Here is a 25,292-nt window from a genome sequence, read left to right on the forward strand (position 1 = left end):
CCAGCCAATCCCGGCTCGCTCGCGGCGGGGCGCTCTGGCCAATAGCGGAGAGCGTGGCGGACGAAGAACCAGTCGCGTTGCGGCGGGGCGGGCTTTAGTCGGCGGTTGGAGAGGAAGGTCAGATTCGCGCGAGAGCACGAAGACCAATCGTAGCGACGGATACTCCTCGGTTGGCGGCGGCCGCGAGGAGTCGAAGAGGCCAAAGCCAATCAGAGAGGCGGTTGTTACTTTCTTGCGTCCCCGCCGTCTGGGGCCAAGAGGCTCCATGGGTAATGTGTCTAGACTTCAGAAAATTAGAGTAACCCATCCCACGTTCTGAGGAGAGAGATTCTGGTTACACACTGGAAGCCATATTTAAATCCTGGGGCAAATGTAGGCGCCAGAGAACAATTATACGAGGGAAGGCGAGTCTGCGGTCCTTGCCAGGAAAAATCATGAGAACTGTCATTTCTAAAAAGTTACTGAGAATTGTAGCTCTGTGTGAACCAGGATTCTTGGGGGATAAATGTGTAGTATGCTTTTAATTATGTACTATTTTATTCTGTATTTTTATGCTGTGAACCACCCTGAGATATTCAGATGAAGGGCGGTAGGCAAATTTGAATAATAATAATAATAATAATAATAAGATGCCCCCACCCTTGAAAGCCTTGTTATCACTTCATTTAGGAGAGTCCCTCAATTACTCTGACGCTTCGCTGATGACGTCACGGAGGGGATGGGAGGAGTCCCCGAACTACGTTCCCCGCCGCCTCCCTTCTTGCTTGGAAGTACAGTATCGAAACATCAAAGCCAACCAATGTATGTTCCTGTTCAGCGCCTGCGCAGTGCCTCCTTTGGCCACCCACGCAAGCGGAGCCGCTTCCACCAACAAAGATGGCCACCGGAAGTCGAAGGAGAGAGGCTGTTCCGCGAGCCGCTCCGAACCCCGCCGCTACCTCTCAAACGCCTTGTGCGCATGTCGCATGAGGATGGGAACGCTTTTTAAGCCTCGGTTGTTGCTCCGTTGCTAGGCGGCGTGGGAGTCAGCCAATAGCGGAGGAGGAAGGGGGCGGGCAGCTGTTTTTTAAACTCTTAGAGGGGCCCCATTCACAGTCCTGGGCTCATTGAAGTAACCAGGAGCGGCCAAACTCCACCCCCCTCCCGCCACAGTCACACCGCTGCCTCCCGATCAACGCTGCGTCGCTCAAGCCTTTGTCTCTTTCTTTTTTTCCTGCCTGGCAGAAATGCAGGCAAAGTTGAAGGGCCCTTTGGCGCCACTGCTGAGAGGGCTACCTTAGCAACACGCGCCAATGCTCAGAGATCGTTCTCTGCTCAGGATTGGGCTATGGGGAAGGGAAATAGGACTAGGAGGGAGGGAGGACAAAAACCTGATTTTTCGAGGAAAAAGTGCTAATTGGAAGGAGGGGAATAATTTGGGTATGTGATCACCCCACATCACACTCCAATATCTTCTCGGTGGGAATTTCCTGCTTTGCCCTGCTGGAACTTTTAAGTTTCCTAAGTTTCCCCAGTTCCTAGGGTCAAGTATACCTCTCTGAGGATAACGGGGTCCCGTCCCCCCAATAACTCTCATCACTCATAACAAACTATAATTCCCAGGATTCACTGGAGGGAAGCCAGTACAGTTTAAAGAGGTATCATAGTGCTTTAAATGTGTAGTAATGACAGGGCCTAAGACGAAACACACAAGCCATGCCTCTTTAGCAGGATACAGTGGTACCTCGGGTTAAGTACTTATTTCGGTCCGGAGGTCCGTTCTTAACCTGAAACTGTTCTTAACCTGAAGCACCACTTTAGCTAATGAGACGTCTCGCTGCCACCGTAGCACAATTTCTGTTTTCATCCTGAAGCAAAGTTCTTAACCTGAAGCGCTAGTTCTGGGTTAGCGGAGTCTGTAACCTGAAGCATATGTAATCTGAAGCGTATGTAACCCGAGGTACCACTGTAAGTCTGACATGGCTGGAGGATGGAGTGGTGGCAGCTGGGTGGAGGTGTCCTCAGTCATTCCACCTGCTTTCAAAGTTCTCTTGGCCTCCCTCTCCCTCAAGGAACTGGGCCCAAACAACATGGCTTGGTGGGTCTCTTCAGCTAGGGCTTTGAGATTGCTCCCACACCTGTGGGGGTTTCTGGCCTGGGTTCAATGCAGTTGCTGTGCTTGCCAAGCCAGCAACCGAAGCTCTAGCCAGCAAGACTAGGGGGCTGTGACTGGGTTGCCAGCTTTGCACCTTTGCAGTTTAATGTTGCTGAAAGATCACAGCAACTTGCTGCCTTTTAGACCTTAGTAACACTTCGAGGCTAATAGGTAAAGTGACAGCCTCATTATGCCACAACCTTGTTGCCCCAGCCTCAGAAGTGGCATGCAAAAGGTCCTGGGTTCGGTCTCCACTGGCATTTTCAAGTAGAGCAGCTGACAGAAGAGGCAATACTGAGATCGACAGACTAATGGCCTAATTCAGTACAAGGTAGCTTCCTATGTTCGTTATACTGTACTGCAAATAAGGCAGAAAACATAATTGTCCTAGGGTCTGTTAAAAATAGCTCACATTGGCTTCCCTGTGTGTGTGCCTATGTATGGGCACTAGAGATATCTTGCATTTATTTAGGCATAATTTCTAGAAATTCTGAGAATGATAAAATGTGGGTTGAACGAGGTAAACTGTTAAGTGGATTTGTAGCTGGTTAACTGACCAAACCTAAAGAGTATTCATTATCGGTTCCTTATCATCCTGGGGAAAAAGTGACAAGTGGGGTACTGCAGGGTTCTGTCCTGGGTTGGTCAACATCTTTGCAAATGACTTGGATGAAGGAATTGAGGGAATGTTTATCAAATTTGCAGATAACAAACTGGGAGAGGTACCTAATGCCACAGAAGACAGAATCAGAATACAAAATGACTTCAACAGATTGGAGAACTGGGCCCAAGTTAACAAAATTAATTTCAGTAGGGATAAATGTAAGGTCCTGCACTTAGGCAGGAATAAATAAATGCACAAATATAAGATGGGCTAAACCTGACTTAAAGAATCCAGGGGTCTTGGTGGACCACAAGTCCACGGTGAGTCAACGGTGTGATGCAGCCGCAAAAAAGCTAATGCATCAACAGAAGTATAATGTTCAGATCAAGAGAAGTAACAGTCCCACTCTATTCCGGCAGGGAGGTCAGAATCGCTCCAGAACACAAAAACCAATTGTTAGGGATAACCCAACATTACAAAGAGTTCACTTGGTGGAACGAGACAGTAACATAGGTGTGAGATGATCTTCTTGGGGTTGAGGCATTCTTTCATAGATGGGACAATACCACTGAAAAGACTCAGAAACAGGTGCCAAAAAATAGTATTTTGTAAATGGGCATAGTTGGACTGGATTGTAGTATCTGCCTTCAAATCTCACCATCATTTGATATTTATCACCAGCAACAACTTTTTTTCTCTTCAACATATTCGTTTCTTTAACTCCCAGCAAGAAGAGCTTATGTCATGTCTGAAAACTAGGTTACTATAGTGGCTTTTTGGATGTTTCATTGCTGAACTGCTGCCATTTAGGGTCTCTCCCCACTCTCAAGAAAGAGACTCGTGGTCCAGTTGGTTATCAAAGGGTGCTGTGCAACACCGTGGTGTGGCGGGAAAGTTCAAGGACAATCAATATTATATTTTGGGAATGCTCTTAAGTAGCCACATCGCTTTATATTTTCTGGATGTCTCGTGGCCGTATTACAAAGCAGTGGTGTTTTATGTCCTAATTCAAGCACTGCTGTGTGTCGCTCCTTTCCGTTTTACTTTCTTGTCAATGAAAAAAATCGCCGTGGCCGAGCACATTTTTATTCCGAAAGCGTAGCCCAGAGGGAGAAAAAAAAAAGTTTGAGAACCACTGAGCTGGAGTCTCTGTGGGGCTTTTGACCATCTTTGTCGAACCCGAAAGTGTGAGGTGATTTTAAAAAGTACGCGCGCACACGCCAAAAAAACCCCTTCCCCTCATGCTCTCTTCTTGTTTCTCGCTTCAAAAACATTCCAGCGCCTGGTCTTCTTGGGGGAAAAAAGATTTTGGCTTGTGTGTGTGTTTTTTTTTAAGTTTAAAAGTGCTACGTGAGGCGGCGAGGCACACGGTGCGACGAGGGCATCTGAGGCAACGGGGCCGCCACCGCCGCTGCGTGAGGGGAGGAAACGAAAGCCGGGAGCGGAGGAGGGCCGGCGCCTGACGGGGCGGAGCGTCTGGCTTCGCCGCCGCCGCCGCGGCCTCCTTCTCCTCCCCTCGTCCGCGGCCTCCGCCGGCTCCGCCCTCCGCCGCGGCCTCCTCCGCCGGCTCCTCCTCTCGGGCCCTGCCCGCCTCGCCTCAGCTCGGCTCCCTCCGCCCTCAGCAAAGCCACCATCACCGTGCTTGGCGCCGGAGTTTGGCGGGGGGGCCTCGGCAGCGGAGCTCCAGCCGACGAGGGAGGAGGAAGAGGAAGAAGAAGAAGAGGAGGAGAAGGCGGGCTTTATTTTTATTTCATTATCATCGTCACCATTCTTATTATTTTCCCTGCCGCCTCGCCTCCCCCCTCCCCGCCCGCCGCCGCTCTCCTCATAGAAGAAGAAGAAAAGGGCGCCACGCCGCCCGCCCGAGGGCCGCCGCCATGTACACGGCGGGGGGAGCGGCCCCCGTCGCCGCGGGACCCGGTGAGTGAGCTGCCGCTTCTATCCCCCAAACCCCGCCAGTTCCACGAGGGAACGGAGAGAAAGGCGGCGCTTCTCCCTCTTCTTCCCCCCCCCCCACAAAAAACATTAAATGGGTGGGCAGCGCTGAGGCGGGAACCGGGTTTGTGAGGAGAAAGAGAGAGGAAGGAGGCGCAGGAGTAGCAGCGAAGGAGGCGCACGAGGCGCCGCCAACGGTCTCTCGGGAGGGAGGGGGGGAGAGGGAGGGAGGTGCGCGCGCGCTCCCTCTCGCGCGGCCGGGCTCTGTGAGGGGGCGCTCGGTACGTTTCCCTCAGAGCGGCCGCCGCCGGCGGCGGTCTCGCCTCAGCCGCCCGGCCTCCCTCCCTCGCTGCCGGCTCTCCTCCTCCTCCTCCGCCAGCTGCCTGGACGAGACCCGGAAAGAGGAGGAGGAGGGCGGCGGCAGCAGCAGCGGGAGGGTGTCGGTTGCGGGTCGAGGGAGAAGAGGTTTTTTAAAGGCTCCTCTTGCCCGCTTTTTTTACCTCAGCTGTGGAGTCGGTGGGGGGGGGGGCGAAGGTGGCGCTGCGCTTTCCGAGGCTCCTTTAAAAAAAATAAAAGTAATAAAAACCACTTGCACACGGACTTGCAGTCCTCCTTTTTCCCGCAATTGATTTTTTAAAGTGAAAAGCACACGCACAACAGCCCCCCCAATAGACCGGTTGCGAGGGAGGGATGGGCAGCCTCGCGACAGCGCCGCCTGAGAGACCCCCTGGCGTGGGGGGCGTGCTGGGTGGTCGCGAAGCATCAGGGCTCCCGGCTGCGCGGAGGGGGGGGGAGAGAGGGAAGTGGAAAAATAAATAAATTAAGGGGGCGCCTGTGTGTGTTTTGTATGGCTGCCTCCTTTGTGTTTTGGCAGTGGCTGCCCTCGCCGTGTTGTGGTTGCCTTTCTCTGTTGTAAGGGGGGACCCCCGGCCGGTTTGCAGTTTTAAGAGAGTGAAGCCGAACAATGGGCATTGGCAAAAAGATGGGGTGGGTGATGGGGGCAGGCAGGGTCTGGGTAGGGGAGATGGTGGCAGGAGTATCTTTGCCTGGGCTGGATGTGAAAAGAGTTCAGTCCACTACTACTGTTATGCTCCATTAGCTGCCATCCAAGAGGCTCGCTGGTGCTAAAACAGAACCACTGTGGACTCGCCTTTATATTTGTATGTGTATGCAACACCACATATATAATGCCCACCATTTATTCCTGCATTGCAGGGGGTTGGACTAGATGACCCTGGGATCCCTTGCAACTCTACAATTCTATGATTCTATTTATGCACACATATAGAAGAAGCATAAGAAAAGCCCTGCTGGATCAGGCTGGTGGCTCATCTAGTCCAGCATCCTGTTCTCACAGTGACCATCAAGATACTTGTGGGAATATGTGTGTGTGTGTGTGTATATATCACTATATACATTATAAATTACCGTATTTTTCGCTCCATAGGACGCACTTTTTCCCCACCAAAAATGAAGGGGAAATGTGTGTGCGTCCTATGGAGCGAATGCAGGCTTTCGCTGAAGCCTGGAGAGTGAAAGGCATCGGTGCGCACCGACCCCTCTCGCTCTCCAGGCTTCAGGAAGCTATCCGCAAGCCTTGCAAGCCCGTGGGAGTTCCCGCGGGCTCACAAGGCTTGCAGGCAGCAGCCTGCAGCCCCGGCGAGTGTCCGCAAGCCTTGCGCGCCCGGCAGGAGGTCCCGCCGAGCGCGCAAGGCTTGGGGCGGCAGCCTGTCGCCCGAAGCACGGGGAGCCCTCCGGAGGGCTCCCCGTGCTTCGGGCGAGTGTCTGCAAGCCTTGCGCGCCCGGCAGGAGGTCCCGCCGAGCGCGCGAGGCTTGGGGCGGCAGCCTGTCACCCGAAGCACGGGGAGCCCTCCGGAGGGCTCCCCGTGCTTCGGGCGAGTGTCTGCAAGCCTTGCGCGCCCGGCAGGAGGTCCCGCCGAGCGTGCGAGGCTTGGGGTGGTAGCCTGCAGCCTGAAGCACGCGAGGCTTGGGGCGGCAGCCGCGGGGGGGGGAATATTTTTTTTTATTCATTCCCCCCCCCCAAAAAAACGAGGTGCGTCCTATGGGCCGGTGCGTCCTATAGAATGAAAAATACGGTATGTTTTTGTGTATGTGCATACACATACTGTTATACGTGTGTGTGCGCAAATGCATATATGCATTTGGGTTAGTGTGATGTGCTGGATTAGGGAGACACAGGTTCAAATCCCCACTCAGGCATGAAGCTGACCAACCTTGGGCCATTCATCCTCGTTTACAGATATTTATGCATTATATTTATATCCTGCCTTTCCTTCAAGCACCTAAGGTGATGTACGTGGTTCTTCAGCTCCATGTTACCTTTACAGCTGTTTTGTATGGTGGGTTAGGTTAAGACAATAGTTACTGGGCCAAGATCACTTGGTGAGTCTCTTGGCTGCATGGGGATTTGAGTCCTGGTCCCACACTAACCACTACACAACACAGGTTCTTACAGTTGTGAGGATTGGGATGTTATGTATGCTGCCCTGAGCTTCTTGGAGGAAGGATGGGATATAAACACAATAATATATCGCACACAGACACATATGCACACCCCATTTCTCATATGTCTTCATAGCATCTTGCTGCCAGCTGCACACCAAATGTTGCACTTCTGTTTCAGTGCGAAGGTATGGTTACAAGTTTACTCACACTTCCAAGTTTACTGATATGGGGTAACTGCCACCACCATCCCATTCACATTATGTCCATGTAGTATCTCTTCTGGATCCAGAACCTGCCAGAATAGGGGGGACCCCTTATGTTAGGGGTCCATTTCTGGTTGTCAGAGTGACCTGACAATTTTTGTGCCCCTTCTCATAATATGAAGTGCAACCCTCAGATTGAGAACTTTTTCACTGCTGGACCGAACTGGAAATATCTCTGTGTACTGATGGGCACTGTCATTATTATACTATATAATTTGCATGTGTTGTGCAAGTTACATTCTGTTGTGCACAGGCAATACAGCATCAAAGCTGAACAGGTGAAATTAGGGATTTTGTTTATTCCTTCTGTACCAAATATTTATCTTGTTGAAACAACCGCCCAAAATAAGAATGTATGGAAGTGCTGGTAAACTTGTCTGGCAAGTGTGCCACAAGTCTGGCCAAAAAATAGTGCCACAACAGCGCGCATGTTGCATCCATGCCTTTTGTACTGAACAAAAAGCAAGCATAAAGACAAACTGCTTGGGAGTCTGAAGATGTGCTTCTCCTGGAGATGTTTGCAACAAACTAGCTCCCTTTGCTACAGGTTGACCTCCCATGATGTGTTGGATCAATGAAGTGTACTGAGCTCAGTTGCTGTTCCATTGTTTTCTTGTTTTTATATACTCCATATAGTCAGAAATTAGCAATTTAAAAAGTTTAACATCTCTGGCGGCCCTTTAAACATATTACTAGCTAGGGTTTCACAGAGTTTATCTGGTCTAAAATCACTTTTTGTTTTCTTACTCTCCTTGTTGAATCAGCATACAGTGGTACCTTGGTTTACGAACTTAATCCGTTCCGGAAGTCCGTTCTTAAACCAAAACCATTCTTAAACTGAGGTGCACTTTCCCTAATGAGGCCTCCTGCCGCCGGTGCCCTTCCACTGTTCAGCTTGACTGTTCTTAGACTGAGGTAAGGTTCTGGGACACTACTTCCGGTTTTGCGGAGTTCTTAAACTGAATAGTTCGTAAACAGGGCTGTTCTTTAACCGAGGTACCACTGTATTTGAGATGTTCCTGGGCATCTCACTTAAGGCATGTTACCTGGGGCTTCCAGACAGGTAGCATGTTAAAAGTACAGTAAGTTGTATAGTTATTGCATCAGATCAGATATTTCCCATCTAATAACTGCTTCTGTTGTGAGGAAGTTGCATTTTCCTCTGCTCTCAAACCTGATGCTTGTTGCTAGGAAAACATAGCTATTAGTCCAGGGTGCGCTCTAACTGTGCCAAGTCTTTAATTCTGTGGGCGCTCCTTGGATGCTGTTGGCACTCTTTCTAATGAGGAGTGTATCCCCTCCTGAAAAGTGTGTGCTGTTTTGTGAAAATTGTAGAAGTTTGCTTTGCTTCTTAGAACATTCTGCAGAGGTTGAGCATGTTTCTGCAGCACCTACCAGTCCATCATGCAAAGTTAAACACTTATCTTGCCCTTTAAAAATAGGTGGCAAACATGAGCAAAGCAACTTTTCTTTTCTGGCAGCGGTTCTTAGCTGCATACCCCACTCCTCCAGCATTGCTGATTTAAAAACATCCAGCTCCCTGCCTGTTCTTAGTAAAGATACTCCATCGTTTGTGTGTGTGTGTGTGTGTGTGTGTGTGTGTGTGTTGGGGGGGGTAGGGTGTATTGTACCCAGTGTTCAAAACACCCATTGCTCTAGGTACATTTTGCGACAGGGAATTTCATTAGCACGAGCAGTTTCTGAGCTCAGGGCTCAGTACTACACCTAAGATTTCAGATTAAAACTGCAGGGTGGGAGGAAAGGAGGACCTTTTTCTGCCTCCCCACTTCCAGCTACTCTTTGTAGATTGGAGAAGATACCCTCTTAAGAATATTAGTGTGTGGACAGGAAAAGGACTAGATCGTGTGAAAAATGAACATAATATTTTAGTTGCAGTTTATTCATTTTCAACTTTGTGTTCTTTTTATTTAAAAAGCGCACCTAAACATTCCGTTGTTGCACCCATAACCTAAGTTTAAGGTGCCATTTAGCTCCTAGCTTTCATAGCTCAGTTTCTACCACTGATTGTACTAAAGGTGTAAAATGTTAATTTATTTTTAATGCCTGGAAGTCATCTGACATTGCCCATAGAGTTGTAAAGTGTAAACACACAACAGTGGTGACTTTGCCCTCCCTGCTGTCTTTCATAGTGTTCAGATACATACAGTGGGATCTTACCAATATCTCAGTTGCCACTTCCATATCACACCAGTCCTGTATCTCTTCTTCACCCCTGATTGGGAGAAATACATTAAATGGATATAAATACATTAAATAAATGAATACTGTCTTTCCTGCCTAATGTAGATTGCAAGGCTTCTGGAAAGGAATTGTGTTTCTTCTGATCAGCTATATAGTAGTTTGCATGCTGTTGTCACTGAATTAATGTAATAGGAATAAGTGAAGTGTAATGCATAGGTGATTTTCAGAATCAGCCTGCCTGATACTAAGCAAAGTTAATTATACCGCCTGAAAGTATTTTCCCTTCATATTCGTTCTTCATGGCACAGGTGCTTCCCAGTAGCATACATGCAATGGGCCCAGCATAATTGTGTTTAGTGAGTGGTAAACTAATTCTTCATTTTGTGCATCTTTATTGAGACATAACACTATTAGTTATTTTTGTATTGGCAGGCATCTAGCCCTTCTGGGTTCAGAGACTGCTGAATGTTAGCTGCTGTGGAGCAGCAGCACAGGAGGGCTGTTGCTTTCATCCCTTTGCTATGTGCTTCTCAGAAGCATTTGCTTGACCACTGTCTGAAACAGGATCCAGACTTTGAAGAATTCTTGATATTATCCAGAAGTACTGCCCTTATCCTCTTAAGGGGAAGTGTCCCAGCAAGTTACAGTGAAAGCCCAAATATAATTCCTAGTTGAGGAATTCAACAACTACATGACTTTACATTCTACCCAATATGCTTGTTTTATGTTTTCAGGACTTAAATCCTAACTTGTAGCCGGCAAGATCTGAAATATTTTACATAGTACCTTTTTATTGAATCAATTGCCTTTGAGCATAAGGCTTTGAGTTCTCCAGAACTGAAGCCGAACTTTGTGGAAGTTGCTTACCATAAAGTATCATCTGCATTAATTTTTTACACAATGTCTTTTGTTGCAGCACAGCAGTTAACAACCCATTAAATGGTGTGTGAGAGAGAAATGTGTGTTTTGAAGTGGTGGCTTGATTGAAATCCAGTAAAGCATGTTTACTTGTGTGTTCTTGGTTTTGTGTAATTAAAGGTTTAATTTGGAAATAAGCTTAATATATGCACGTGCTGTAGATGCTTGAAATGGTGTGTCACATTTTTTCTTCTGTAAAGATTTAAAAGAAATCTAAGAAATGGTTTTCAGTAGTTTACATGCTGAGAGTTTGATTCTGTTTTAAAAGTGCACTTTTTTACTTCTGTGTGTTGCCTGAATTATAGTTGGAGAGAACTAATAGATTTTTGTGCCACGTTAAAACAATGCAGTACACCCAAATCACATGAAAGAAATCTACCATTTTTTTCCTAAATATTCTCCATCAGTACATAGTCTTGGTTCAAATAATTACTTAGGCCAGTGTCTTAGGTCAGGGATGGGTAACTTTTTTATTATTATTACTTAGAAGAGTCCTTGAGCAGTGGGAAGATTCAGTGAGGGGAAGGAGTTGAAGCCAATATTGGGCAGGGCTGGTACTGACAATGTAACATAGGGTGCTGCCTTATACTTTACCTTACACCATGTTGGATCAGTGATGGTCCTAGCTCAACGCTGTCAAAATTGACTGGCAGCGGCTCTCCAAGATTTCAGACAGGACTCCTACACGGAGATGCTATGCATTGAGCTTGGGACCTTTTGCAAACAAACTATGTGCTGTACCACTGTATGACAGCTCCATACCCCAGTGGATGGAAGCAGAGCCACATATGGATGGATAGCCTCCCCCCCTTCTCTTTCCTTCCATTCCCTCAACGCATTGATGTGTAGTGTTAGTTCATGGGTAGGCAAACTAAGGCCTGGGGCCCGAATTCGGCTCAATCGCCTTCTAAATCTGGCCTGAGGACTGTCCGGGAATCAGCGTATTTTTATTACATGAGTAGAATGTGTGCATTTATTTAAAATGCATCTCTGGGTTATTTGTGGGGCATAGGAATTCGTTCATTTCCCCCCCAAAATATAGTCCGGCCCCCCACAAGGTCTGAGGGACACTGGACCGACTCCCTGCTGAAAAAGTTTGCTGACCCCGTGTTAGTTGCATGAGTTGAGAGTCAGACTCCAGTGTCTCCTAAAGTGTGGCAAAAAGTTACTCTTCACCTCAGTTTCCCTTGGGTGCCTTAAAGTGAAGGAAGTTTTCTGCTTTGCTCCTATGGCACTTGCTTGTCCCTTTGATTTTCCTTTCCTCCCTTAAGCAAGTGTCGCCCAAGAAGAGGAGCCAGCTGCCCTGCTAAAAAAACAAGAACAAAGAACATCTTCCTTCTGTTCCTCCCTCCCTCCAGCTAGTGCCAGCCAAGGGAACATGTAGCCACCACACTACTCTGCATGAAAGCAAAGGACCACTCACAGGTACCCTCCTGAGGCAGCGAGCTGAATCAGGTTAGGTTGTGGGTCAGATGTGGTCCACAGGGGTTCCCTACCCCTAGCTTAGTTGAGTGGAAATTATTCTTATTCTTAAATAAACTGCCATACCACCTTTCTTCCACGGATCACGGGGTGGTTTACAATATAACAACACAAAAATACACACCATAGTAACAAACAAAAACAGTAACCCTTACACACACTCTCTCTCTCTCTCACACACACACAGAGGGTTTAAGGCCATAGATTGTTTAATTTGGCAAACGCCTGGGAGAAGAGGAATGTTTTAGCCTGGCACCTAAAAATATGTAATGAAGGTGCCAGGCAAGCCTCCCTGGGGAGAGCATTCCACGGGGAGCCACCACAAACATATAACCCCCCCACAAGCTCTGCTTGTACTGCAAATATAAAAATTATTTAATGACCACAAAAAATGAAAGCAATTTATTTATATGCCACTTAAATGTCAACAATTATAATAAAAATGACACTTTTTTAAAAAATGAGATTCTTCTTCTTCAATTTATTAGTTGCTTTTTTGCCACAGACAACCCAAAGGAAATTACAAAAAGAAAAAGCGAAAACATACATACATTAAAACCGGAAAAGAAAAGAATACATTAAGACATCTATACTATACTATTTGAAGGTCAGGTTTTAAATGGTGTGTTGGCTCTTACCAGCAGATTGATAAAGGTGGATGAGGTTAAAGCTCTGGATTAATTGGGTTTTCAGTATTACTTTGTATAACATAAAAAGCTGTATAATATACAAAGTTGTAACTTAGATAGATAGATACATTTCCATGTGCATAGATATATTTATACCCCACTCTTTAACCAAAGTTGTGAAGGCAGCTTTCAATGCATTTCATATACAGTAGCTCAGTCATCAGGTTAGTTCCTCACTGTGTTGGGCTTCCTTACTCAGGCAGCTGTTGATTTCTCTTGCAGCTTCTGGCAGCAGATGCAAGAGGCACAGTAAAGGGGGAGGAAAAGGTGTATACAATCCACTGTCCCGTCCTCAGCTGTTCCAGCTGCCACTCTGCTGTTCCAGTCTCTGGGCCATGGCAGGTCTTGGATGAAATGAAAGCAGCCAGATGTTGGAGTCCTACACAGGGTGGGATTTGCTCACCTGGGCTGCTTTTGATGTCACTTGTCACTTCTGGCTCCTGTTGCATGTGGGGAGATGTGTACAAGCTTCTCCCAGGCTTTGGATGTTTCCACTTTTTGACTAATTAATGGAGGCTGATCCCAACAGCTTGTTTTTGCGCTACTCCGTCTAACAAAGACAAAGTGATTACTAAAACACCATCTATTTCTCTCTTAAAATCTTGCAAAGGGTGGGAAAACTAATTGCCAGCCTCAGTATTTTTCTAAAAAGCAAGCTATTTCATGTAGTTAAGATAGATATTTAAATTTTTGATGTATTTATGTTGTTTGGAACCAATTCTAGATCCAACCACTTACTCTCTATTGAATTCAACTGACTTCAGTTATGTCATGGCTAATTTGTCCCACTGATTTCATTAGGACTGAAGTTTAACTAAACTTAGTTTGAATCCAATCCATATTCTTTTCTGGATGGCAAATGCTAGTTTGAACACATGTGTTTGATAATCATAATTGTTTATTTATAGCAGAGGGGATGAACATGTGGCTTTCAGATGTTATTGAGCTCTCAGCCCCAATTAGCCCCAGCCAGCGTGACCAGTGGTCAGAAACATCCGGAGAGCCACGGGCCACAGGTTTTTCACCCCTGGTTTATAGAAACAAAAATGGCTGTTGCAATGAATGCTCTTGTTGACATAATATGACATCTGACTGCAGCATTTTCCTGTTGATCGATCCACTTAGATTTATTTGGCGTCTTCTCTCTGTGAAGCTAAAACAAAGCTTGAATAATTTAAGACATTTTAGGCCTAGTTCACACATACAACAGAGGAGGCAATAAAATTGTTGCCACACTGTATTGCTTCAGGCTGCAGGGATGTGTATAGAGAAGGCCATGGAAAACTAGCAGATTAGGGAGAAGCCTAGGCTAGAACTCTTCTCACTGATGTGTAGTTGTCTGTGTATAAATAAATTCTTATATGGAAAGCTTTAGCATGTCTGACTCCGTAATATGCAAGTTTTCTTTGAGCAGAAGGAATATATTTAATTTTTCTGTGGTTTGTACTGCCTTAAAACAAGCCAGCTGCATTATAGAAAGTTGTATGACAGGTCATGTACCTCAGTATTGTATACAGACTGCAAGCTGCCCTTCAGAGTTCTGTAGAACAAGCATGCCCAACTCCCAAGAGACTGCGATCTACTCCCACGAAAAAAACAAACAAAACATGGCAGTGATCTACCCGTTGGATTGACCAAAGTTGTTGAGCTTTTTTGGGGGGAGGAAGATCCCCAAATGCACTAGGGTAGCCTTCAGAAACACTGTTGCAGCGCATAGTGGAACTGGGCTAGTTGGGGCTACCTGTAGAGGGTTCTGATGAACTCATGATAGCAGGGATATGCCTCTTTCACACAGATTTGCCTCAGCTGCACATATATTGCTAGAGGTTGCCACAACACCCCCTCCATTCACACTGAGAGCCAGTGTGGCATTGCGGTCAAGAGCAGTAGACTCATAATCTGGTGAACCGGGTTCCACTTCCTGTTCCTCCACATGCAGCTGCTGGGTGACCTTGGGCTAGTCACACTTCTTTGAAGTCTCTCAGCCCCACTCACCTCACAGAGTGTTTGTTGTTGGGAGGAAGGAAAGGAGAATGTTAGCCGCTTTGAGACTCCTTCGGGTAGTGTTGCAGGAAAAATCTGAGGGCTCCCTTGGACAAAAATAAAACACCAACCAGAGCAAATTGAAGCAAATCAGCAGCCTGTAGGCCTGGTCTTTATTGAAGAAAGACTGTCGCGACAGGGTGCTCCCCTCACTCGCAGGTGAGAGGAAGGACCCAGAAAAATGGTGTGCCAGGTCTTATAAAAACTTTTGAAATTCCCCTCCTCTAGATCAAGCCCACCCCCAGAAACATCATGCATACATTACAGACAGGAGGGGTTGAGGGTGGAGTTGTGGTGGTAACATCATGCATACATTACAGAAAGGAGGGGTTGAGGGAGGAGTTGGTGGTAACCTGAGTGTCTTGTCACCTGGCTGGTTCCTCCCTTCCCCCCTACCCCTCGAGTCACTTCCAGGAGACAAAAGGGAGTTTGCAGTTTCCTGCCCCCTGAGGGAAGATCTGATCATTGTCCTTTGTTTCAGTCCATGCTGAATCCACTCCCATATGCAAGTTCTTTGTGATTTTGATTGTCTTCTGTCTGGGATCATCTGGGCAGGGCTCCTGCAGATGTGCTGAGACAGTGAAGGGATTTTGGCTGACCAGGGTCAAACCCCCCTCCCCTTTTCTTAGTTCTTGTCATATGGAGTAAAATAAAAATGGAACAGTGCAAATCCAATGTATGGTTGATTTTTTATGAATTTATAACAGAAATGTGGCGTATGTAGTGTGTGAGTGTGTGTGTGTATGAAGTTTGTACAAGCAGAATGATTGGGGTGGGGGGGTTCCTGCTACAGTTCCCCCCTTCGGAGATAAGATTGCAAAGGTGGCTACTTTGCAATCCTTTTCTCCGCACAATTTAAGGTGGTAAATATTAACCTGCTATTCTCCGTGTGTCCATGTGAACGTGAAAGGGACTTGGATGTCATGCTTCTTAAGGATATTTGCATAGAAATATAATGGTGTAACAGTGCACATAGTTAGACATAGGATATCATGCAAAATTAATATTTTGTTGCTCAGTTACTTGTGGCATTCTAGTACCTTGGAAGAGATATTTTCTCAATAGTGGCGTATGCTTTACATTTAGCAGGAAGGTCCACTAATGACTGAAAAATGCAGTTCGCTTTGTCCCCCGCCATTTTTGTGTTCTCAGGTGTCAAGGTAGCTCTTCTATGGTCTCACACCGGCATGGTGTCACAGCAGTGGCAATCCCTGGTGAATCCACTTAGGGCTTTCATATTAACCATGTTGTATGGCACCCACCATAGCTGGCACAGGTTTGGGCACGTCATGAGAGAAGTGTCTTTGCCTTGGCCGCTCTATGGGATTATTATTATAGGCTCTGGTCTTGCAGTCATGGGAAGTTGCTCACTTGCACTTTAAGGACCAAAAGCTAATTGCAGCCTGGATACACTTGCCCAATTCAAACTGAGTCCAATTTGAATTTATCTTGCCCCATGGTTCCCAACTTCTCAAACCAATCTGTTAAAACAAAACCATTCTTAGAGGGCATTTGTCCAAATAAGTCAATTTAACTCTATAAGGGATTATTCCTGCTAAACCAAAGCATATCCACCTTCATGTATCTTAGAAGCTTCTCCTTAGTAAAGCGAGTTTTAGCACATTTTTAAAATGGGTAGGGAAGGTTGGCATAGTGCCAGGTGGAACAACGAAATATGGTTATAAATTTATCTAATTCTAAACATTGGACTACATAATAGCCTGGTCTCTTAAAAGGCATAAAATGTATGAGAATCCTCCACTGGGTTGTAAGGAATAAGACATTAAACATAAAAACAATTATACAGAAAAATAGCCCCCAAAATAGCCCCCCCCCCTTTTAGAACGCATAAAATGTATGAGAATCTTCCACTGGGGTGTAAGGAATAAGACGTTAAACATAAAAACAATTACACACACAAATAGCCCCCCCCCTTTGTGGAAATAACGCACTGTCAGACACATTTCAACATTCCTACGTAATAACACATAATACAAAACAAACTAATTAAATATCAGTTGCATATCTTGAGATAATTGTGATCTTCTCAATCCTGGAGCACAGTCTTTAAGGTTCAAAAATGAGAAAATGTCCTTGCAATTCAACTCCACCCCCCTTTGTCAGCCCCACTCCCCCGTCAGTTTATATCCTTTGGTGTCTGTTGGTGTCTGTTGTTGGTGCAGCCGGTGGCTTTTTCATCATAGGTCTGTAGCAACACATCTGTAGAAGTGACATCCTGTAAGGGGCAGGGGTTTGGAGACTTAAAAGACAAGAGTTAGGAAAAGAAGGGGCAAAAGGCCCCTCCCCAAGATAATCTCCTTGAGTTATCAGCTGCAAATAATAAAATCTTAGCATGTTAAGCATTTTACTCATTTTAATATTATTATCACATTTCCATATAATTACTGTTATTATCTGCTAAGTTCGTTTGCTTTCCTTCACTTTGGAGAGAAAGAGAACTGAAAAAAAAAATACAAGGTTAAAATAATGAAACACACACACACAATGACTTATGAGGAACGAAAAATAAATAAATGCTAAGACACACAATTTTAAGTAATCTGAAGTAACAATGAAAATAAAAGAGTGTTTCTTGATGTGACAACATCGGCTAGAATGTTAATAGCAAAATGCTGGGAAATGACTTAATACCAAGAAAAATGAATGGCAATTTAAAATTGTGCAAGTACCTTGAACTAGCCAAAATGACAGAATTAATAAGAGATGCTCAGGCAAAGGTAAACAAGTACCATTTCACAAACAATGTTTGGTTGTGCTTCGATTAACTTCATAGACATCATGGAAAAACAGATTAAATACATGAAAACAGATTATTTGTAACTTTAAAAGTGTCAAAGCCACAAAGAGATGGAGGTCACTAATATAGCAGGGATTCAGACTTGTTTCACAGATCAGAAAGAAAGTTGCTGTGGGAGGAAAAAAAGGACAAACACTTTGTTATTGGGGTTCACATATTCTGTTAAAAGGGAAAATTATTTCATGTGAGAAGCCTGTCAGAAAATGCTGTTCCTAAGATGCACACAAACAAAGTCTGTGATTTAAATTCCATTGAGGGGGGGAATGCTTTGATATTTACCTGTGAAAAGAATTTTGGCATGTTAAGATTTGGAACCTGGAAAGCTCTTGACTTTTGATGGGCTAGTTTTTTTTTTTGACCCTTTTGTCTTACGTAGCCCCTGGAGCAAAGACACATTAAGGGTGATTTCCCTCAATGGTTCTAAGTTTTTTTTACATAAGGAAATTTGAATAAGTTCCTCCCTGCAGCCCAGGTCTTGTGGAAACCTCCTCTCTACACCCTACAGTTCCCCCCTTTCCTCTCTCTCTCTCTCTCTCTCTCTCTCTCTGTTTTGACTGATCTAGCCTCTGTGTATGTGCAGAGTTCATGTCTCAGCAAACCTTTTATACTATTGAAAATGTTGCATCTTTTGGCTAAATTAGAATTTGAATAAGGGAAGGAAAGGGTAAGGAGCAGATTTTAAAAATAGGGTTAGGTTTTAAAACAAAAGGAGAAACTCAGCAATTCAAGTATTCACCAAAGCTAGCAATTGCAGCCCAAGCAAAGGACTGCTTCCTTTATGTACAGGAAAGGGCTAATATCCCTCTGGCTATTCGCAGAACAATGCCACGCCCTTATATATGGGGAAAATGGCCAGAGAGTCACAAATCATAGGATATTATTATTATTATTATTATTATTATTATTATTATTAATATTCTCAGTCATTTCAGCCTCACCATTTGCAGACAAAAAAATTTTTTCTGCCCTTTATTTACAGGATTGGTCAAGGCCCCCATATGTATTTGTATGTGCTTAAACTTTGAATTGACTCAGAAGTCTGATTCCCCCCCCCCCCCAATGATAAACAGTGTAATCACTCAAATGTTTGATATTACCCGTTGTGCTTCAAAACATCACAGCTTCACCTCTCACCTTTTAAAACTAAAGAGCAAAGCTAGGCTGATTTTCAACTCCATCAGCACACCAGAATTTAGGAATTACCCTCCAATGCTTGCAGACACATGTTCCTTCCACACAGCCACAAATTGGGAGAGTTGAAAGAGACCTTGGGGTCATCTAGTCCAACCCTCCAAAATATAGAGTTCACAGCAAGATTTCACAGCAGGATTTGTACTATCAAAGAGACATACACATTTAAGTACAGATTTACAACTGGGAAAGGAAACATCTATGCTCCTATCATGTACTAAGGAAGAGGAAAATAAAAGTACCCAACTTTACACAGAACCCTTTTTGCAGATCTTGAGATAGTGTGAGTGAGTTTGCTTCCTTAGACTAAAGAATGCAAGTTCTTAGAGAAATTATCTTTAAAGGAAGATTGAAGTGAACATTTTTCCTAAGATAGGGAGAGGATCTCTTATAAAGCAAAGTTAATTCAATTGATATAACCACTCACAAATAATTAAAACAGCCATAGATTTGATTTAAAAGGAATACAAAAGTGAACAATTTTTCCTGAACTTGCAGGGGAATAGTAAGCCTAATCTATGCCCCCCCTTGCAGTTTCCTTTAAAGGAAGCTTACTCAGGAGTAAATGCACTTGGCACAGAAGTAAGAAGGAGAAGAAAGAGAGAGAGGGGAAAAACCTGAAAGAGACAGAATGAAACAGGGGGGGGGGGGCATCTTCTAAGAAAGAAGCCAGGAAGTCTTATAGAGACTGATATTTGGACTGGACTCATAGAATTTTGCTGGCCATGGAAGCCTCTACATTTAATAACAATTTTCTTAGAAAGAACACCACACTTTCATAGGCATGTGCTTAATGAAATACATACACTGCATTTTAGCTTGAGAGAGCAGTTGGCTCAACTAGGCTTTTGCAGCAGAAACATTAGTTGTTGTTTTTTTCACAGTACATTTCAAAATACTGGAACAAAAGACTGGAAAACGGATGTAGACTCACAAACTCAAAAGTTACAACAAAACATCATTTACCACTAGACTTAAAATCACCCTCCTCACTTAAATTGGAGGAAGGAGGTGGGGTAATCCTCCTTTCAGAACACAGGTAGCATGTATACAGGATTTTACCACATGGGAGGAAAACTCTCTTTTAGAGCTTTTCTCAAATAATAAACATTTGCACACTTCATTCTCCATTTTGTTTTGTTTAAGATTGGCAAGGCCCAGCATGGCTTCCTTAGTTTTTAAAAATTTTGAAGCAAGTTTGCAATTTAAAACTATGTGCATTTTAAGAACAGTCTGTGGATGCCGAGGCACAAACCCTTGAAATATTTCTAAATCTTTGAGTACATCTCTTATTCATTTATTATTATTATTTTTAATAACTAAGATCTCTATAATGCGTGGGCTCTCAGGCTGGGCTGTTATTATATCTACTGCCTTCTGAGCACCATTAAGTTTACGGTTTCATGTTCTAGCTTTAGGTTATAGTTTAACAACACAAATTTGATGTTTTCAGCTCTCCCTAAGGGTTCACACCCTGATTTTGTTGAAGGATCCCTGAGGTGGCTGCTGTGCCCTGGGTTCCAGGTGGTGAGCCTAAGCCACCCACTAAAAGTTACAACGGTCTCATACTTTGTACTTGAAAGACCATTTTGCCCCTTTATTTTTATTTTTTTTTCCAATTGGAGATGACAAGCTGGAGGGGCATATTAGAATCCTCTCTGGGGCAAAAAGGCTTCATGGAAGCTTTGTTGCCAGGAGGAGTCCAGCTAGGGTGTTTTAGTGAGCTCCCATTCTCTCATATGTCATTATTGGGCTTTTTTCGTTAACGACGTACACTAAAGACAGAAAGAGTGGAAACACACACACAAGGGAGGAGGGGCAATGGGAAAGAAAGGGGGGACAGATAAAAGATCCTTTCAGTACTCAAAGTACCCTTGACTAACACAATTCCTACTTATCTATAAACCACGAATTAATTTCTGGAGATCTCAAACCTGAACCTGAAACTCAAAACCACGGGTCCCTCTGCCCGAAAACTCAAACCACGGGTCTCTCTGCCCGGAATTCCTTTACCTCAGCGCTGTTTACAAGACTAAACCCCCTCTACCACCCACAACAGCCTCCTGCCTAGCCTTTGAGACTAAGTTCGGAATCCCCTACTGAACGCCTGCGCAATGCAGTGCCAGATCGGGGTCCAAGAAAACAACCAAGGTTTGAAAGGAAGCAAATGACCTTGTGTTAAAATACTTTTGAAAAGATGCCACCGGACGACTCCGAGGGAAGACATCAGAGAAACAGTAAAAGAGCCACGCTTTCCCGGACTCAATTCCAAGACGGAAAACGGGGGAGAAAAGGGATAGGTAGATTAAGGCGTACCCGAACGACTCCGAGGGGTAGCGCCGGAAAACAGTAAAGTTCCACAATTTCCCCGGCTGCACTCCGCGTAAGAAATTGAGGGGAGAGAAGAGAAAGGCTTTGGCGTACCCAGACGACTCCGAGAGGTAAGCGCCAGACAGTAAAGTTCCACGATCTCCCTGGCCACCCTCCGAAGGGGAGAATCGGGTGAGAAAAGGGCAAAGTTAAAGCGCACCCGGCCGACTCCGAGGGGCTGCGCCAGAAACGAAAGAAGGAAAGTCTGGCTGTCGTGGGGACGTTACTTTCCACCCCCCTCCCAATGTATTTACTTCAAACCATACTCACGTTCGAATTTGTCCCCCGTGGATCCCGGGATCCTTTCCCCTTAGCCGGCTTGACCTTGCCTTTGCTTCCCCTGGTTGGGCTTTTGGTGACGATTGATTACCGCCCGCAAAGAGGAGGCAGGGAGAGGAAGAAGGATCCCTGGGCTAAGGTTGCCCAGTGGCGCCTGATCCCCTCTATCTCCCCTCTCACCTTTGCAGGAGAACCAAGTGTCCCTGAGAATGGTCGCCAACTGTTGCAGGAAAAATCTGAGGGCTCCCTTGGACAAAAATAAAACACCAACCAGAGCAAATTGAAGCAAATCAGCAGCCTGTAGGCCTGGTCTTTATTGAAGAAAGACTGTCGCGACAGGGTGCTCCCCTCACTCGCAGGTGAGAGGAAGGACCCAGAAAAATGGTGTGCCAGGTCTTATAAAAACTTTTGAAATTCCCCTCCTCTAGATCAAGCCCACCCCCAGAAACATCATGTATACATTACAGACAGGAGGGGTTGAGGGTGGAGTTGTGGTGGTAACATCATGCATACATTACAGAAAGGAGGGGTTGAGGGAGGAGTTGGTGGTAACCTGAGTGTCTTGTCACCTGGCTGGTTCCTCCCTTCCCCCCTACCCCTCGAGTCACTTCCAGGAGACAAAAGGGAGTTTGCAGTTTCCTGCCCCCTGAGGGAAGATCTGATCATTGTCCTTTGTTTCAGTCCATGCTGAATCCACTCCCATATGCAAGTTCTTTGTGATTTTGATTGTCTTCTGTCTGGGATCATCTGGGCAGGGCTCCTGCAGATGTGCTGAGACAGTGAAGGGATTTTGGCTGACCAGGGTCAAACCCCCCTCCCCTTTTCTTAGTTCTTGTCATATGGAGTAAAATAAAAATGGAACAGTGCAAATCCAATGTATGGTTGATTTTTTATGAATTTATAACAGAAATGTGGCGTATGTAGTGTGTGAGTGTGTGTGTGTATGAAGTTTGTACAAGCAGAATGATTGGGGTGGGGGGGTTCCTGCTACAGTAGTGATAAAGCGGGATATCAAATCCAAACTCTTCTCTTCTGTTGGCCCTAGTGGCACAGTCAGGAAAGATGGCAGGTATCCTTTGCGTGTTGTGTTGTCTGGGTTCTCTTTCCTCTCCTTCGTTGTGTACATAAAACAGTGATTGTGAGCAGCATGAAGAGATTTGAACTGCCAAGGGGGTGTGTGGGAGCTGGCAATAACAGGGTCATTGCTGGCTGTGCCATTGGGGCTGATAAAGTAGGGGGATGTTGCCACATCAACATGAATGTTGTAAGTGTGGTGAGACAGTGCTGGAGGTCTGTTTCCTTTGCTCTAAGTTCATCAGCTTCCTCTGTGGCCTATGAGCATTTTTATGGGCACTGTCCCTGATGGGTGGGCACTGGCAGAGTTTCCAGGGATGCCTTGAGAATATCTTCGTGTGGCATGTTGTTGTTGTTCAGTCGTGTCTGATTCTTCGTGACCCCATGGACCAGAGCACGCCAGGCACTCCTGTCTTCCACTGCCTCCCACAGTTTGGTCAAACTCATGCTGGTAGCTTTGAGAACACTGTCCAACCATCTCATCCTCTGTCGCCCCCTTCTCCTTGTGCCCTCCATCTTTCCCAACATCAGGGTCTTTTCCAGGGAGTCTTCTCTTCTCATGAGGTGGCCAGTATTGGAGCCTCAGCTTCAGGATCTGTCCTTCCAGTGAGCACTCAGGGCTGATTTCCTTAAGAATGGATAGGTTTGATCTTCTTGCAGTCCATGAGACTCTCAAGAGTCTCCTCCAGCACCATAATTCAAAAGCATTTGTGTGGCATATTGACTCTATAATGACCATTCTGCTGGTGTCATGGTGGCAGTGTAAGTGTAGGATTGCATTGTATCGACCCCCCCACCCCCCAAATCAAATAGCTCTTTGTTCAAATGGTTTTGGAGACTTAGATGGTAATGTTTCAGTCCGTTTCAGAACTTTGGCAGTGCCATCTATGCATACGTGTTAAATATCACTTTCAGTGGTCATTTCTTAAAAGTACAGCACAACAGATTTTAATAATATTTTTGGAACACCAAGGTCTACCAAAGCCATTTTTACTCAGCTTTAAGGATGCCAGTATATTGGAAGTGCTTCTTATCTTGGACTGAACATTTCACGTTATTTCTCCACCTTTGTCTATCAGCTTGAAACAGAAGAATGTTAGAGAGCTGACTCTATACGATACTCTGCAGAAAAACTTTGAAAACTAAAAGTTACCTTTCTTTACAGTAACTCCAGCTTATTTGGGGTGTATAACACTAGGAACTTTTATATGAACACTGCAGCAGCCCGTATTTCCAGCAACTGAAGTTTTCATAAACTTGGAGATAAATTTAATATGCTTTATTTTGTCAAAGCTTTTTATCTTCATAAAAACTTTAATTTCACAGTACTGTTGCTGAAGCTAGGATGACTGAAGTAATGACCAATTAATGTAAAATGTAAGTGCAGATGGAACTACAGTAGCAGAATGAAGTGAACAGAAATAAAGTTATGGCAGCTGAAGATTATGAATTATTTAAATTGTATGTAAAAGTATATTGTGCTATTTTTTCTGACCGAAAGAGCAAATTAATAATAAAAACAGCAATTTTAGTCATTTGACACATTTAGGATCCAAATGAATGAGGATCTTTGTGTATTAAAGCTATCAGACTACATTGCTAGTTTCAAGAGCAAGAGAGGGAGCAATTATTTCTCTAAACAGCACTAAAAGCACCATCCACTGGTAATTTAAAATGGGAATAATATATATATTATTAAACAATATTGCCAGCATAATTGATCATAATACATTCATCTTGGGGCTTATCCAGTGAACTGGAACCAAAATGACCACACTTCCATTTGACTTGTTTGGCGGTTCTCCTTCCTACTAAAATACTTTCACATTATCAAAAAAGGAAGTAGTGGCTATGTATTTGAGAGGGGGCTGCGGATGTACGGTAAAAGTGTTTGTGTGTGTGTGAGAGAGATCAGTAGTATCATACACACTTGAAGTCCTTTCTCTGTGTGAGCAGAGGTGTTGAAGTTGGTATTGTTATTTGAAAGACTCAGCCTTCATTTGCAAAACAATTGTTACAGTTACAGACTTAATTACTGATTGTACCAGGCATAAATCAAGAGTTTTCTCATGACATTCAAAAACTTTTGTGCATCTAGACAACATTTTCTCTAATATTGTTGTAAGATTCTAATGGAACAATCCAGCTTTTTTGTTGTTTTTTAAATCTACATTTTTGTTGTTAATCGCTTTAGGGTGTTTCATGGGACGTGATTCAAAAAAGAAATAAAGTAAAGCACTTTTATGTAGCGATGGGCAAATGCTCCTTAGTTTTGTCTTGAAAAACATTTTCCATTTGCTCTCCTTGAGAAAAGCTTGAGATTGACAAATAGATAAAGCACAGTGCCAGTTCTCTTCCCTGTTACCAAGGCTATGCATGTCCCAATGACATGAGAACTATTGGTCCCCATATGAGGAGTGGGATGGGTTGCTAGGGATCTGGCAGACTGAACTGGTGGCCGGGTGCCCCAGGGGAGATCACAAATGACTGTGGCTTCGATCACTCATAGCAGAAGCATAGTGAGATTTAGAAAATAGTGGAGATGGAGAAAACTAGTAGTTACTTATTTCAAGGAAAAACCCACTATTATTTATTCTAGAAAGGGAAGTATTCCGCTGTACTCAGGAGAATATAAACACTGTATAGGAAGTACAGTAAAGGTAAAGGGATCCCTGACCATTAGGTCCAGTCGTGACCGACTCTGAGGTTGCGGCGCTCATCTCGCTTTGTTGGCCGAGGGAGCTGGCATACAGCTTCCGGGTCAAGTGGCCAGCATGACTAAGCCGCTTCTGGCGAACCAGAGCAGCGCACGGAAACACTGTTA

The 25,292-nt window shown here is 44.8% G+C and overlaps 1 protein-coding gene and 1 long non-coding RNA gene across 4 annotated transcripts in view; one reads left to right on the forward strand and one right to left on the reverse strand.

The window, feature by feature from the left end:
• Positions 1-1,268: 1,268 nt before the first annotated feature.
• The window catches only part of AGO2 (argonaute RISC catalytic component 2), a 58,957-nt gene continuing 34,933 nt past the window's right edge, over positions 1,269-25,292 (forward strand). For all 3 annotated transcript variants that reach the window (XR_013988272.1, XM_081012570.1, XM_081012571.1), the window contains exon 1: positions 1,269-4,658. Coding sequence is in view for 2 of the 3 variants with exons in the window: in XM_081012570.1 (XP_080868696.1) it covers positions 4,616-4,658 (43 nt within the window). In the remaining variant the exon portion in view is untranslated. The remainder of the gene's footprint in view (positions 4,659-25,292) is intronic.
• Positions 16,411-18,232, reverse strand: LOC308481204. Its single transcript, XR_013988527.1, has 2 exons — positions 17,427-18,232; positions 16,411-17,328 (listed from the first exon to the last, which is right to left on the reverse strand). It is a non-coding gene; the product is annotated as an uncharacterized lncRNA (long non-coding RNA).

The sequence above is a fragment of the Podarcis pityusensis genome (assembly GCF_964106645.2).
Source record: "Podarcis pityusensis genome assembly, chromosome: 7".
Lineage (NCBI taxonomy): Eukaryota > Metazoa > Chordata > Lepidosauria > Squamata > Lacertidae > Podarcis > Podarcis pityusensis.